This window comes from Drosophila busckii, chromosome 3R (assembly GCF_011750605.1).
Source record: "Drosophila busckii strain San Diego stock center, stock number 13000-0081.31 chromosome 3R, ASM1175060v1, whole genome shotgun sequence".
In the NCBI taxonomy this organism is placed as follows: domain Eukaryota; kingdom Metazoa; phylum Arthropoda; class Insecta; order Diptera; family Drosophilidae; genus Drosophila; species Drosophila busckii.
Genome location: NC_046607.1, coordinates 1,528,214 through 1,541,365, shown reverse-complemented (window position 1 = coordinate 1,541,365; position 13,152 = coordinate 1,528,214). Strand labels below are relative to the sequence as shown.

The following is a 13,152-nucleotide window of genomic DNA, read 5'->3' as shown; positions in this document are numbered from 1 at the left end:
ATAAAATCAAATCGTCTCTTCAAATCTATAACTTACAGAACAAATTCGTAAATCTGGTTTCTCGTTTGTTTATTGGCTTATAAGAAATCAAATATTACAATTCATATCATGTTAACCCTAGTTTGGATACTTATAGCAGTAGTTTAAGCCTCAAATAAAACGCAAACGACAATGATTGCAATACATTGTCGCTAATAACTTTATCTTAACCCATATTTGTCTGATGGCTATTTGTGGCTCAAACACACATACAAGTGTCTATTCGGTGGTTGTAGTAGCTGCAGCTGCTTCCACGGCCGGCGATGTTGACGGTTTGAAACGCTCGAGCCGAGCACGTGCCTTTTCGGCCCAGTCGCCTTGACCCTTGGAATCGCTGACCGCCGTTGCACCACCAAAACGTTCCTTACGCTTTTGCAGACGCTCATCAGCTGATGTTTTGGCGCTCTTCTCGGGCACAATGCAACCGAAGCGCTCGGCACGTCGTTTGAGTGCTTCTTTTTGTTGCTCCTCGGTCTCCTTGTCACCTTTATTGGCTTTTATCGAAGCGCTGGATGATTTGTTAACCACAACTGGTGTAGTTTTGTCTGCGGTAGCAGCAGGCTTGGCTGAATCGGCTTTAGCCTCCACGGTTATGCCAAACTTTTTGGCACGCAGCTCTAGGCGCTCTTGAATGCTCAGCTCACCCAACTTCTTGTCGGCTGAATTAACGCCCGTTTTTATGCCACTGCCACCCACTACTATTGGCTTATGCGTCGACTTTGGAGTTTTTTCCCCTTCACTTACGGCTCCATCCGGCGCTGCATTTTCCTTAGATGGCGTCGTTGCTGCTGTTGTGCACACTGCTGACATCTGCAGTTGTGAGTTGTTTCGTTTGAGCACAATTTTCTTAGATGGCAACGCAGCAGCGTTTGCTTCAGTATCAATTTCAGATGTCGTTGGCTTGGATAGATCTGGTGCGGCCGACATTTCTGTGATTGGTGTGTTCACCGGACTCTTCAGCAGCAAATCCTCGTGATCATCGCCCAACAGCTTATGCTCGTCCTCGTCATCCAGCAACACATCATCATCAATGGCGTCTGCAATTGCACTATCCTCCAGCGAAATGTCGCCTTCGAGTAACGCAGTCTGTAGTCTGTCTTGTAGCTCATTTTTATTCCCATTTATGGGGAGCCCACGCAACTTTAGCTCTCGTTTAAGATCGGCTACTTTCATTTTAGTAACGTCGCTTTCGGGCATTTTAACAACGTTTTCTAGTTAGGTTTCCGGCACAAACAAATATTTTTATTTTCTTGCACGTAGTGCTGTAAAATATTGCTTAGTAGTGATGTAAAATAACAGATTTAAAATTGCTCATTTGGCAGCACTCAAATTTTGGTCAACACTGATGACAGTCCCACATTGACGCGTTCTTTCTTACCGCTGTGCAGCACTGCTTAGATCAATTTATTAATAGATACTTTTCAGCATCAATCATTTTACAATTTATCGATTAATTTAATGATTGGCTCCAACATTCAAGAAATTCTTGTCATGTATATTAACACATATCATATTAACCGTTGCATTTGGCTAAATTTTCATTTATTTTCATTAAAGTGAGCGCATAATATTTGTTTTCGTCACTGTCACACGCCCTTAAATCTTAACCCTCACATTGAGTTGTTGTAGCGGGTGCGTACTAAAGATAAGATATGAAATAAGTACGGTTGCGGTTCAAAAATAGCATAGGCAAGCAAATACCCGTGCAATCCAATACACACACGACCGGAAATGGGAAAAGCATGCTATAGCCTCTTGTCGTCTGTCTCCTTTAACACAAAGGGAGTGGGAAAATTCAAAAAATGTGAATCTCTAGTGGTTATTGTTTGAAAACAAAATAACCCTCCCCTACCGATTGACCTTGATCTGCACTGGGGTAAGTTCGTCTTTTGTTATGCACCTGCATACTCAAACGCACTTACACACACATACACATGGTGCTCATGTGGCGCATATGTAGTTTTCCTAATTGGCAATGCTGCATGGCATATTTATTTATAATTTTTTCCGGTCTGTAAATTGTCGGGGCCATGCCCCACGCATTAACCTTTTGCTTTGCAGCGCATTTAAAAAAGAGTGTGCCGCCCTTTAAGGAATGTCCAGTGCAGTAGTAATTATAATTAAAGCCTAATGTGGCTTGATTCCATTTTTGTACTAATTTAGCCTGTATAGGGGTAAACATTAATTACAGTTAAAATGACTAAACGGTCACGCTTACACAAAGTTGAGTTGAGCTGTTGTTGATTAATTGGTGTTGACAGCAGAGTTTACGTTTTTTTGCCGGGACTACGCAATCACTTATTTTAGGCTTAAATTAGAGCACAACATTAACTTAATTTTAGTGCGTACATATGAGCTAATATGCCTACATATGTAATGAAGCAAAAACAAGTATTATTAGTGGATGCATTTTATGTTTTGAAAGCTTTCACAGCTCATATATATGTATATGTGTAAATTAACAAGAACTTACGTTAGCTGTGAAAAACACAACTTAAATTGTTCTTATCAGAATAATTTTCTGCTGCTGGCAGCTGATTACATTAAAAAGAATATGAATGTAACTCATTTGGTAATAATAATAATAATAATAATAAGAGAACCAGATCTTAAGCTTCACTTCTCTGTCTCTCTCTCTCTCTCTTTTTCTTACAACGCTCTTCTGCACTGCGCAGCTCCTTCACAACAGCTCTGATCGGAATGAGTAATATGCATAACTTGCTCATGTGAACTCGATGTGTACTGGGTCTCACACCGTCGGTTGCGCCCGACAGTACTTGCCTCTATCATAGGACGTGCCCATACACTGGCTATCCGTTAGATACGCGCTCTCAGTTGCGCGTTGACTGCCCGAGAGATCGGTTGTTGTTTCCAGCTGGTGAGCCGAGCTGCTGTTGTGTGTATCCGTGAGTGTATCTTTCTTTGTGTTTCGCTACTGTTTCGTGTTTTAGTATTGCCAAATACATAAGTAAATAAGTTCGTTGTGTTGATCAACAGACGTCATCGCTACTGTGAGAGACGGACGTGTCGGTCAATTGAATTGTTGCAAAAAATAAATAAATAAAAACAATAAAATTTAGAACAACAATAAGAAGTGAGAACACCAATACCAGTGCAAGTATAAAGTACGTGCTTAGCCCACTGTCAATGCAATTGCTTGCAATTTGAAGTTGGCTAAAACGCCAATCAAAAGCCAATGTTGGCGCAGTTAATAAACAAATACACGCACAACGCCGATGACCTTGTGTCTAAATACATACACATAGCCTGTGCATGGGTGTCAGTGTGGGTGTGCATGTGTGTGTTGGCATCTTATTTTGAGTAAACATTGTTAACATAACTGGCAACTGTTTGGAGAGTCTTTTTTGCTTGTTTGTGGTTTTTTCAGGCAACCTGTTCCAGTGTATTTTAAATTTAATTTCGTGATCAACTCTTTATCACCTTAGTCACATTTGTATGGCGCTCACGTTACTTACGCTCTCACCAACTGCCCTCCCCTGCTTCAGTGGCTCTGGAATGCTAACCAGCTTTGTTGATTGTAGATACGCGCGTGCTCTTTCGCTCTCTCGCTCTCAACACTAGACTCTAGACTTCTGGCTCATTCCGTCAGTATATGGGTACTTTTGGCCAGTTACCATTTTTAGTTAACACGAATTATATGGCTGCAATGCCATTTAAGGCCCTTGCTAACGCAGGAAATCTGAAAGTACATATAAGTGCAACACCCCCAAACCTCCCGTCACCTGCTGTAACTACAAATCAATTAATTGTGACCTATGGCTTTAATAAATATTGCATTAGCCTCAATTAATTAAGCTTATTGATAGCGCGTGCCGCAGCTAAATTTTGTTCTATAACAAATCAAACCAATAATCAAGTGTACTATATGCATATACATACATATATATGTACCTATATATGTATATGGCTGTCAAGTCTGGCAGGCAACCAGCCTCATAGTTGCACTTATCGCGTTTTCAAGTTGATTTCTCTATATGGCACATAATCGCACACCCATATATAGTACATATAAAGAGTACCTATGTATGTATGTATATCTTATCTAATCAGTTTATTAAATAGAAAAACACATGCGAGAAACCATAAAACAGTTTATACACCATAGCAATTCCAGAGCAGAAAATTAACAATAGAAATTTATTTAGTTGCCATAGGCGTTGAAGCTAGATATATAAGATCATAATCAAATCGAATCCGTATATAGTTCAGTTTTCCAAACATTGATTTGTTGATAAGACTGAAGATATATATTGTATGTATATGCATGTAATTGGCAAATTAAAAACAATTTATTTCTGTCATAATCTATTTGCCTTAAATTTATAAGAAACTTATAAGTTTACTGTAATATGAGTTCGATAACTTAGTTGAGATCAGTTTTTCATTAAATGCTGGCGCTCAGGAGTCTATAAATCAACAAGAAAGCTACAACAAACTTAAAGGCTAAATAAGTTAATATAAACATATACTTTATGTATTCAGAGTCAGCATCCACATGCTATATAATGTATAGTTATGATGCATAAAGCGATTACAAAGCACTGATAAGCGCACAAAATAAGAAATGCATCTCTTAAACTTACAATACTGTAAAATTAATGCACACACACACAGACATATACATACGTACACATATGTATGTGGTCAATAAAGCTGAAAGCTTTATAATGCAATAAAAAAATTGAAAATGAATTTGTATTAAGCAAAATTGCGATAGAGATGCACAGCGTGTGTGTTTGGTGGCAACTGTTCCGGGAATACTTTAAAAGCAACACCAACAACAATAATAATATAATAATAAAGGCGTAACTTGATATGTACAGTTTACAAGAGGCCAACTTCAGACCCAGACCCAGCGCGCTGCAACGATAACAATGAAATATATATTTAATATATACATACATATATATATGAAGCATGCAGTACACACAGATGTGTGTATGTGTGTTTCATATTTTATGAAAGCGCAATTATGTTTAAGTAATTTATTATGTGTATTAATTACAATACAAGTGCAAGTGCTTGCCAAGCCTGACAATTTATGTCTGGCCTTTAGATAGACGATTTCCGTTCAAATTCCGTTCCGTTCAAAAACAAATGCACTAGCTATATTTAATGACTGACACAGCAACTTACTAGAACTATGTAAAATTTTCAAAAACCTATCAGACGCTCTTAAATAGTAACAACAATTGTTTTTAGCTAAATTCTATGGCAGGTGAGGCAGTCGACCATTAAGAGGCACCGACAAGCAAAATAAACATAGCACTTGTTTTGGTTTGTTGCTTTTTAAATTATTATAAACAAAACACACACATGTGTGTCTGTGTGTGTGTGAATATGTTTTAGTAACTACAAGTGCAAATAATTTAATTTACTTGGAATACTTCATGCTTTAAATAGATTATTATATAATATCAAAGATTTGTAGCTTGCACAGCAGCTTAAGAAAATTTGATTAGTATTTATTTTATTAAATAAATAAATATCAGTATTTTATCTTAAAACGAAAATAAAAAAAAACAAAAAATAGAAATTTCTATTAAAAGTAATGCAAATTTGACTCTATAAATTGTTGCTACGAGAAAATCACTTAACCTCTGAATTCCCCACAGCAATTACTCTCAATTGCGTGTGCGTGAGAGCAAGACGGACAACAGAGATCGTACAATACATATATACATATATATAACATATATCAATCTTATAATTGAACTTAAAAATCAGCTGGCTAGCAATTACAACATCAAAGCAATGTTGCAGTTAAAGTTCAGGGACTAAAGAGCGCTATTGTGGCATGCCACAAGCTGTTTGAACGAAATCACGCACGTTGGAACTACAACTGTAAACGATGAATATGTCAATATAACAGGTTTGATAAAATACCAGAGGAGAGGTCTGGATATGTGGGTTGGCTGGGCAGGCCTCGGATGAGTCATGGTGAGATCGTCATCCAGCAGTCTAAGTACCTAGACGCATGCTTTAAAAGTTTATTTCACACACACACTCTCAGATGTGTGTAGTACATGCTGCTGCGGTTTGTTTATATTTGTATAATTGTAATAAGAGCTTGTGCCAACGATTGGCTGGCAATCATTGGCTTGTGAGTCATTTTAAGAGATTTTCGTTTTCCCAGAATTTGTATGAGGTTTCTGCGTACTCGAGGAATGACATATCTTCTTTTTTCTTTTGCTAACTGTTGTTTTATGCAAAAGACTTAGCTTCTAAGCTTTGTTTACGGAAATTTTTCGTTGGATGCTGCAGGTAAATCTAGTTCAGCTTTTCGGGTCAACAACTCGTTTGGCCGAAACGAGTTTTAATTAAAAAGAAACATTTATGAAGCGACGACATTTGTGTATAAAAAAAACTGGTGAAAGTGCATTAGTTTTTCAATTGCCAACTTGTTATATAATAACACTGATTTTCACTATCACAATTATTGCTTTTCATTAATGTTTGATGATTTATATAAGATTTGTAGTGCAATCGCTAGATTAGATTAAAACTGTTCAAGTTTAAGTGCTATGCTTATAATAAGTTAGTGAGGATTTCCAACAACACCCACTCACACACACGCACACACACACACCTACACAGCAAGCAGAGAGAGAGGCTCTGCTCTGATGGTTTCCGGTTGCATTGGCATGTGGGTGTTTGCATGTGTGTGACAAGATAAACAACATAAAAGCATATGTTCCTTTTAAACAGCGTATGCGCCACCAAATGTTGCAATGCCGTCAATTGAAATGAATTCCCATATTCACGCCTTTAATTTGCTTTCCTTGCAGTTGGTGTTTGCACAATGTCGAAAAGTCTGCGCCCTCTTAAAATCACAATCGTTGGCGATGGCATGGTTGGGAAAACATGCCTGCTGATAACATACACACAAAACGAATTTCCCTTGGAGTATATACCCACTGTGTTCGACAATCATGCCTGCAACATAACTGTCGATGATAATGAATACAATCTGACGCTGTGGGACACGGCCGGCCAGGAAGATTATGAAAGGCTGCGCCCGCTGAGCTATCCCAATGTGAGTGCCAACCCTTCACGCTCGGCTTAACCTTATCTAATCGCTTGTTCTTTTGCAGACAAACTGTTTCCTGTTGTGCTATTCCATTAGCAGTCGCACTTCGTTTGAGAACATCAAGAGCAAGTGGTGGCCAGAGATACGTCATTTTGGCAGCAATGTGCCTGTGGTACTTGTGGGCACCAAACTGGATTTGCGCATTCCCAACTCGGAGAAATTTGTGACCACGCAGGAGGGCAAGAGATTACGCAAGGAGATACATGCGTACAATTTGGTCGAGTGTTCCGCAAAGAAGAAAATGAATTTACAACAAGTTTTTGAGGAGGCGGTGCGTGCAGTGGACAGAAAGCCAAAATCAAGACCGCCCTCGTGCAAAATACTGTAATTAAGTTTCTATGCCTAATGTTAAATATTGTTATCATACGTAATTGTATTATGTAACTTTATAACTGTCTGATTTGTTTGTTTTACAGTTTCTGTAGAAGATGTAACATTAAGTTTTAGTCTTAAGTTTTAGTTGTGTTTTGTATGCGACCAAAGTGCATTTTTCTCTGTGAAAACCAAAATAAATATATTCTTTAAATGTAAATGCCTAAAAACGCATAGAATTACACCAAACAATTCAAGTTTTGTGCTAAATATTCTTATTTTCAATAATAAAATAAACAACTAGTCATTAATAGCAAAACAGATTTTATTTTCGCAAATTTTTTAAAACCATTCAAATATCAATTTTATCGATAAATTAACAGAGCTGCCAGGCTGTCTGCAATTGCAAGTATTTTTGCATTTAGCGTATGCGGTCACACTCAACGTTAAACTGCGATAGAAAACTATAAACAAAATGGAAAAGGCTGAAAAAGCCAAAATTAGTGCACAAATCAAACATGTGCCCAAAGATGCACAAGTTATTATGTCTATACTCAAGGAGCTAAACATTCAAGAGTATGAGCCGCGCGTAGTAAATCAATTACTCGAGTTCACATTTCGTAAGTGTCGGCGTTGTAGCCTCTTTGTCAATGATTATGGTAAATTTTAAATAAGTTGTTTGTTAACTCAGGCTATGTGACTTGCATACTGGATGATGCCAAGGTATATGCAAACCATGCACGCAAGAAGACCATTGATCTCGATGATGTTCGTTTGGCAACAGAGATGACTTTGGATAAGAGTTTTACAGGGCCGCCATCACGTCATATTCTAGCCAAGGTGGCTGAGCTGCGCAATGCAATGCCACTACCTCCAATAAAACCCCATTGCGGTTTGCGCCTGCCGCCCGATCGTTACTGTTTAACTGGTGTAAACTACAAACTGCGTGCCACAAATCAACCCAAGAAGATGACCAAATCAGCGCTAGAGGGTCGCACTGTAAAAACAATGGTGAAGCCCGTCTCCAGCGCCAATGGACCCAAACGTGCACACTCAATAGTGTCTAAGCAACAGGTGGTTACTATACCCAAGCCAGTTATTAAGTTTACAACGACAACGAAAACAGTGCCCGTTATGGAGGTGAAGAATGAACCTGCTGATATGAAAATGGAAGTCGATAGCGATGCAGCTGCAGTGGGAAGCATTGCAAGTAGTAATACAGCTGTTAAACGGGAACGTGACGATGAGGAATTTGAATTTCCAACTAATTAATGAAAAATATCCCTACATTTATAAGAAAATAAGTTTCCAATTTATAAGCTGGTAATAAAACCAACGTCTTATGTTTTAATGCGAATCTTAAACCACAACTTTATTTTTTAGGCCAGTTATAGTAGAATATGTGGGGACCATGGATAGTATGGAGTATTTTAGGAATTTAGCATATTAACCACACCTCATTCTGATCTCACTAAAATAAGCGAATGCGTTAAACGTGGACTTGGATAATGAGTGGCAGCAGCAATAGCAAAGTAAAAACCAGACTAATAAACATACTAACATTACATCAGATCACAGGACAAACATAAAGAGAAAGCAATAATGTTAAACAATTCAGATTCATTAGCAAAAGTGGCGCTCGATGAGAATAATGGCATGTATATCTGCAGTTTTTGGATTGTGTTTATTATAGTTTTCCAAAGGTGTAAAATATAAAATATTCATCATCTCGCCGCATGCTGCACGATTGCTGGAGCAAATGTGATTGAGCTAGTTTTGGCTTAAATGTAAGGTCAGTCTAGCAACTATAGACTGATATATTATTAAAAAAAAAATCCAAAGAATAAGCAAAATACAATTTATGTTTGTGGATATAATTGGCAAATTTAAAATTTGCAAGCTTAGAATGTATAAAAGGGAGGATTATTTAAGCGCTAATATAATAGTACAGCCTAGATCCATGATCTGTAAATATTCCGAGCCACCATCCTGCAGTCGATAACAAGCTTCCTGCAAGTGAACAAATAAAAAAACAATGCTGCTGCAATGTATAGATTTACATACTATGAAAATACTTACCCCAAGCTTGTCGCAGATAATCGCTTTCTGTTTGTCGGTTAGTGTACCACAGCGAACTATGAATTCAACAAACTGATCTAACATTTGGCCCACACTGTAGGCAGAGTAGCCAATTTCTCGTACAAATTGCTCCAAACGCTCATATTTGCCTGATCGACAAATTTCTAGATAGTCTTCTAAATAATGTTCTGGTATAATGCCAGACATCTCAAATAGATCATCTGTATTTATTGTGTGCTCTTGGCCTTTGAGACGATAACATGACTGCAATGTGGTTATGGCACGTCTCATATCACCACCGGAAATCTGCACAATGGATTTGAATGCATCTGGTTCGATTTTTACGCCTTCCAGCTCACAAATATGCTGCAGCCGGCCAATAATCTTTTCTTCGCCCAACGACTTGAAACGAAACTTGGAACAACGCGAGGTAATCGGCACAATGATGCGTGAAACATAATTGCATATGAGACAGAAGCGTGTGCTGCGACTTTCCTTTTCCATTGTGCGACGCAGGGCAGCCTGAGCTGCATGTGTCATTGAGTCAGCCTCATCCAATATAATAATTTTAAATGGTGGACATGGTCGGCCGTCTGGGCGTACATTGCTCGCAGTCAACTGCGCGAAGTTTTTAATTTTCGTGCGCACCACATTAATACCACGCTCATCGGACGCATTTAATTCTAGTATACGTTCGCGGTACATATCACCAAAGATCTGTCGAGCTGCCGCTAAAATAGTACTAGTCTTGCCTGTGCCTGGAGGACCATAAAGCAGCATATTAGGCAAGTCAGCTCCTTCGACACATTTGCGCAGGACGGCCACCACCTCAGATTGTTCTACAACATCGTCTACGCTTCGCGGACGGCTAAAGGTAAACCAACGTTAATAATATTGAATCATGGATCTTTTCAACTTACTATTTTTCTACCCAAGGGGCTGGAGGTTTGCGACGCTCCACTGGCACATTCACTGATGTTTTATCTGTGGCATTGCTGCCAGTATTGGACTTTCCTGTTTTTAAAAATGCTTGCATTATATTTTAAAACAATAAACTAAGTGTCCAATAAAATTTGGCGCAAACTTATCGACGGCGGAGACGTAAATATCGATTAGGTGTTGTAGCTGACACTCTAGCTTATAAGCACACTGTCATCTTACCCGAGTTTAAGCATGCGATACCATTTTATCAATTTTAAAGCTAGATCTTAGGTTTAGAATATTAGTCGCAAGATTGTAAGTACGAGCATGCATCTCAAAAAGATAATGCCTAAAATTTTTATGAGCTACATATATTTTTGTTAATATATGTTAGTTACAGAAATGCTGAAACTAAGGATTGGATTAGGAAAAAATTAAAAGATACTAAGATCTTTCAAAGTATGCTAAAGTCATTCAACATCAATGTATATTTTGAATGCGTAGTATGAGGCTATCTTTAAATAAGATTAGGAACGTACAGCTGCAGAAATTTTCTCATTAAGTGGATCCCATAATTCAAACAACCGTAACAGAAAGCAGCTACTCCTTTTGAATTTTTACAGATTGCCAAATGATTGTTTACAAATGATTTAACAATAAATATGTCTGGAACCTCGTCGTCAGTATATGTTGAAAAACAGTATATCTTTTTCTCTTTTAGCTATTTCTAGCAATATTTTGTTCGTTCATTTAGCCGTTTTAATCCATAACATTCTGGCAGCACTGTTCAAAACTACAATTCGATGATGTGGAATTTGTTGATTTAAACCATTGAATTTTTGAAAAACCACCCAGGGAGATGGACATAACTCAACAATTTAAGGCTAGTGTTATGACAGTCAGGCTGCAGCGCAAAGCGGAACTGACGGCAGCCAAGACAAACAAGACACAGGAGAAGCAACATAAACAACGACAAAGTACGGCCGGGGCTACACAATCAGAGGACGATTTTGGCAAAGAGGCTAAGAATGTGTGCAACAAGATTACCACGCTGCGCAATGTGCTCATAGAGAACCGTACAGCCTATATGCGCATTGGCCAGCATTTGAAAAGCGCTACACACATGACAGATGCACAGCGCGATCTAATTGATCGCGAGTCAGAGAAATTCGTGACGTTCTATACACAGCATTTGGCCAATATGCGCAGTGACTGGAAGAGCTCAAAGCGGAAGACACAGGAGCGTCAGCATATTGAGGCGGTGCTTGACTTGTTGGTCAGTTATTTGCACAGCGTCGAGCAAATTTACCTAGATCAAAAGAAATATCGCGTACAACACGAACTGGAGACTTACAGATTGCTTAAGCTGGCGGCTGACAAGAAAAAGATACCAGTGCGTCCCGCAGGTGCCAGCAGCGGCAAATTAGCCAAGCGTCAGCTAAGTAATGGTAGCGCTATTAGTGAAGAAGAGTCAACGTCAGCAGCAAAAGATGAGGCTGATGAAAATGATTGGAATGACAGCTGGGAGGGATGGGATGATGAACAGCAGCAACAGCAACAGCAGAGCGAAGACCAGTCCCATAAACGCACTAGCATAACAGCAGATCACAGGACAGTGCAAAGGCACAAGCGTAAACCGAAAGCAAAAATGTTAAACAATTCCGATTCGTCGGCAAAAGTGGCGCTCGATGAGGACATCCAAAAGACTGCCATGCAGCAGGAAGAGAACACACTAAGCGCCGAGGATATGCAGCTCTTTGAAGCTGAAAACGGGCATATATACAATATGCTGCAGGGCGTCTCCGAGGAAGTTGAACAAATAGGAAAGAATGTGGTGGACATAGCGCAATTGCAGGATATATTTACAGAGAAGGTGAGATTTACCAAAGTTTAAAAAAAGTTATATATGAATTAATAAATCTTTTTATTTTTTTTCTTAAGGTGGCTATGCAGCAGCATAATATCGAGCGCATTGTTAGTGCTGTTGTGGGCACTACCGAGAATGTTAAGGATGCTAACGAGCAAATACGTCAGGCGACACAAAGAAATGCAGGATTACGGGTCTATTCCTTGTTCTTCTTGCTGGTCATGTCATTCTCATTGCTATTTCTCGACTGGTACTATGACTAAATTATTAGTGTAAACTTAATTAAATGTTTGTTATTGCAGTAAAACAAATTTTTGTTTATTATCAAAGTTCATATTTGTAAACGACAAACAATTGTATGCTGTTCTAAACGAATTTGAGCTTAGCCTTAGCCAAGTATTAAAGCAACTCTTGTTAATGTCAGTGTACGTGTAAGTGCATTTGTGTGCGCGTGTTTCAATTTAGCTCGGACAGCTTTAATAAAAACTAAACTGCTTGGCATTAAACTATTTGAAAGTTTGTGTTGTTTGTTTATCCGTAAAATATATGAAAGTAACGACTGTTTGATGGCAGCATTGGTCGATGATTTTAGAGTTTTGCAGTTACAATGTGTGTATAGATATACATAAAAATTCTGTTCATTGAATTGATTGAATACTTAGTCACTAACTTAAGCGTAGATAAGTAGAGCTAGTTTGTATATAGGCTACATTCGGTATGTTTGTTTTTTAGGCTTCTAATGTGTGGGCATTTTTAATGCAGTCTGCTGGGGCTCTTTCTCTCTCTATCTCTTATTAATTGGAAGTCATTGCTAGGTGTAGCA

General features: G+C 38.5%; 5 protein-coding genes across 6 annotated transcripts; 3 read left to right on the top strand and 2 right to left on the bottom strand.

Moving 5' to 3' along the window:
* Positions 1–46: 46 nt before the first annotated feature.
* Positions 47–1,307, bottom strand: LOC108604194 (SAFB-like transcription modulator). The gene has a single exon (XM_017993547.1). The coding sequence runs from the start codon at positions 1,234–1,236 to the stop codon at positions 259–261; it is 978 nt and encodes a 325-aa protein (XP_017849036.1). The 5' UTR covers positions 1,237–1,307; the 3' UTR covers positions 47–258.
* Positions 1,308–2,849: 1,542 nt separating this feature from the next.
* LOC108604710 (ras-like GTP-binding protein RhoL) lies at positions 2,850–7,724 on the top strand. Of its 2 annotated transcripts, none has more exons than XM_017994280.2 (3): positions 2,850–2,945; positions 6,849–7,096; positions 7,155–7,724. In XM_017994280.2, exons 2-3 carry the CDS (start codon positions 6,863–6,865, stop codon positions 7,476–7,478), a joined length of 558 nt encoding a protein of 185 aa, XP_017849769.1. In that variant the 5' UTR covers positions 2,850–2,945; positions 6,849–6,862; the 3' UTR covers positions 7,479–7,724. The 2 variants fall into 2 exon arrangements, with proteins under 2 accessions (XP_017849769.1, XP_017849768.1); XM_017994279.2 differs by having other exon boundaries at positions 2,874–3,164.
* Positions 7,725–7,907: 183 nt separating this feature from the next.
* LOC108602438 (transcription initiation factor TFIID subunit 9) lies at positions 7,908–8,810 on the top strand. Its single transcript, XM_017990558.1, has 2 exons — positions 7,908–8,082; positions 8,154–8,810. Exons 1-2 carry the CDS (start codon positions 7,938–7,940, stop codon positions 8,732–8,734), a joined length of 726 nt encoding a protein of 241 aa, XP_017846047.1. The 5' UTR covers positions 7,908–7,937; the 3' UTR covers positions 8,735–8,810.
* Positions 8,811–9,334: 524 nt separating this feature from the next.
* LOC108602422 (replication factor C subunit 4) lies at positions 9,335–10,627 on the bottom strand. The gene is made up of 3 exons (XM_017990536.1): positions 10,462–10,627; positions 9,542–10,409; positions 9,335–9,472 (listed from the first exon to the last, which is right to left on the bottom strand). Exons 1-3 carry the CDS (start codon positions 10,575–10,577, stop codon positions 9,386–9,388), a joined length of 1,071 nt encoding a protein of 356 aa, XP_017846025.1. The 5' UTR covers positions 10,578–10,627; the 3' UTR covers positions 9,335–9,385.
* Positions 10,628–11,197: 570 nt separating this feature from the next.
* On the top strand, positions 11,198–13,094 carry LOC108603499 (syntaxin-18). The gene is made up of 2 exons (XM_017992365.1): positions 11,198–12,335; positions 12,404–13,094. The coding sequence occupies exons 1-2, from the start codon at positions 11,322–11,324 to the stop codon at positions 12,590–12,592; spliced, it is 1,203 nt and encodes a 400-aa protein (XP_017847854.1). The 5' UTR covers positions 11,198–11,321; the 3' UTR covers positions 12,593–13,094.
* Positions 13,095–13,152: the final 58 nt, after the last annotated feature.

Excerpts from the sequence above, each read along its gene's own strand:
- LOC108604194 (XM_017993547.1), bottom strand. The coding sequence starts at position 1,236 with ATGCCCGAAAGCGACGTTACTAAAATGAAAGTAGCCGATCTTAAACGA.
- LOC108604710 (XM_017994280.2), top strand. The coding sequence starts at position 6,863 with ATGTCGAAAAGTCTGCGCCCTCTTAAAATCACAATCGTTGGCGATGGC. Across the intron at positions 7,097-7,154 it reads GCCCGCTGAGCTATCCCAAT|ACAAACTGTTTCCTGTTGTG; the intron begins GTGAGTGCCAAC and ends GTTCTTTTGCAG.
- LOC108602438 (XM_017990558.1), top strand. The coding sequence starts at position 7,938 with ATGGAAAAGGCTGAAAAAGCCAAAATTAGTGCACAAATCAAACATGTG. Across the intron at positions 8,083-8,153 it reads ATTACTCGAGTTCACATTTC|GCTATGTGACTTGCATACTG; the intron begins GTAAGTGTCGGC and ends TTGTTAACTCAG.
- LOC108602422 (XM_017990536.1), bottom strand. The coding sequence starts at position 10,577 with ATGCAAGCATTTTTAAAAACAGGAAAGTCCAATACTGGCAGCAATGCC. Across the intron at positions 10,410-10,461 it reads GCCCCTTGGGTAGAAAAATA|CCGTCCGCGAAGCGTAGACG; the intron begins GTAAGTTGAAAA and ends GTTTACCTTTAG. Across the intron at positions 9,473-9,541 it reads TTATCTGCGACAAGCTTGGG|GAAGCTTGTTATCGACTGCA; the intron begins GTAAGTATTTTC and ends GTTCACTTGCAG.
- LOC108603499 (XM_017992365.1), top strand. The coding sequence starts at position 11,322 with ATGGACATAACTCAACAATTTAAGGCTAGTGTTATGACAGTCAGGCTG. Across the intron at positions 12,336-12,403 it reads AGGATATATTTACAGAGAAG|GTGGCTATGCAGCAGCATAA; the intron begins GTGAGATTTACC and ends TTTTTTCTTAAG.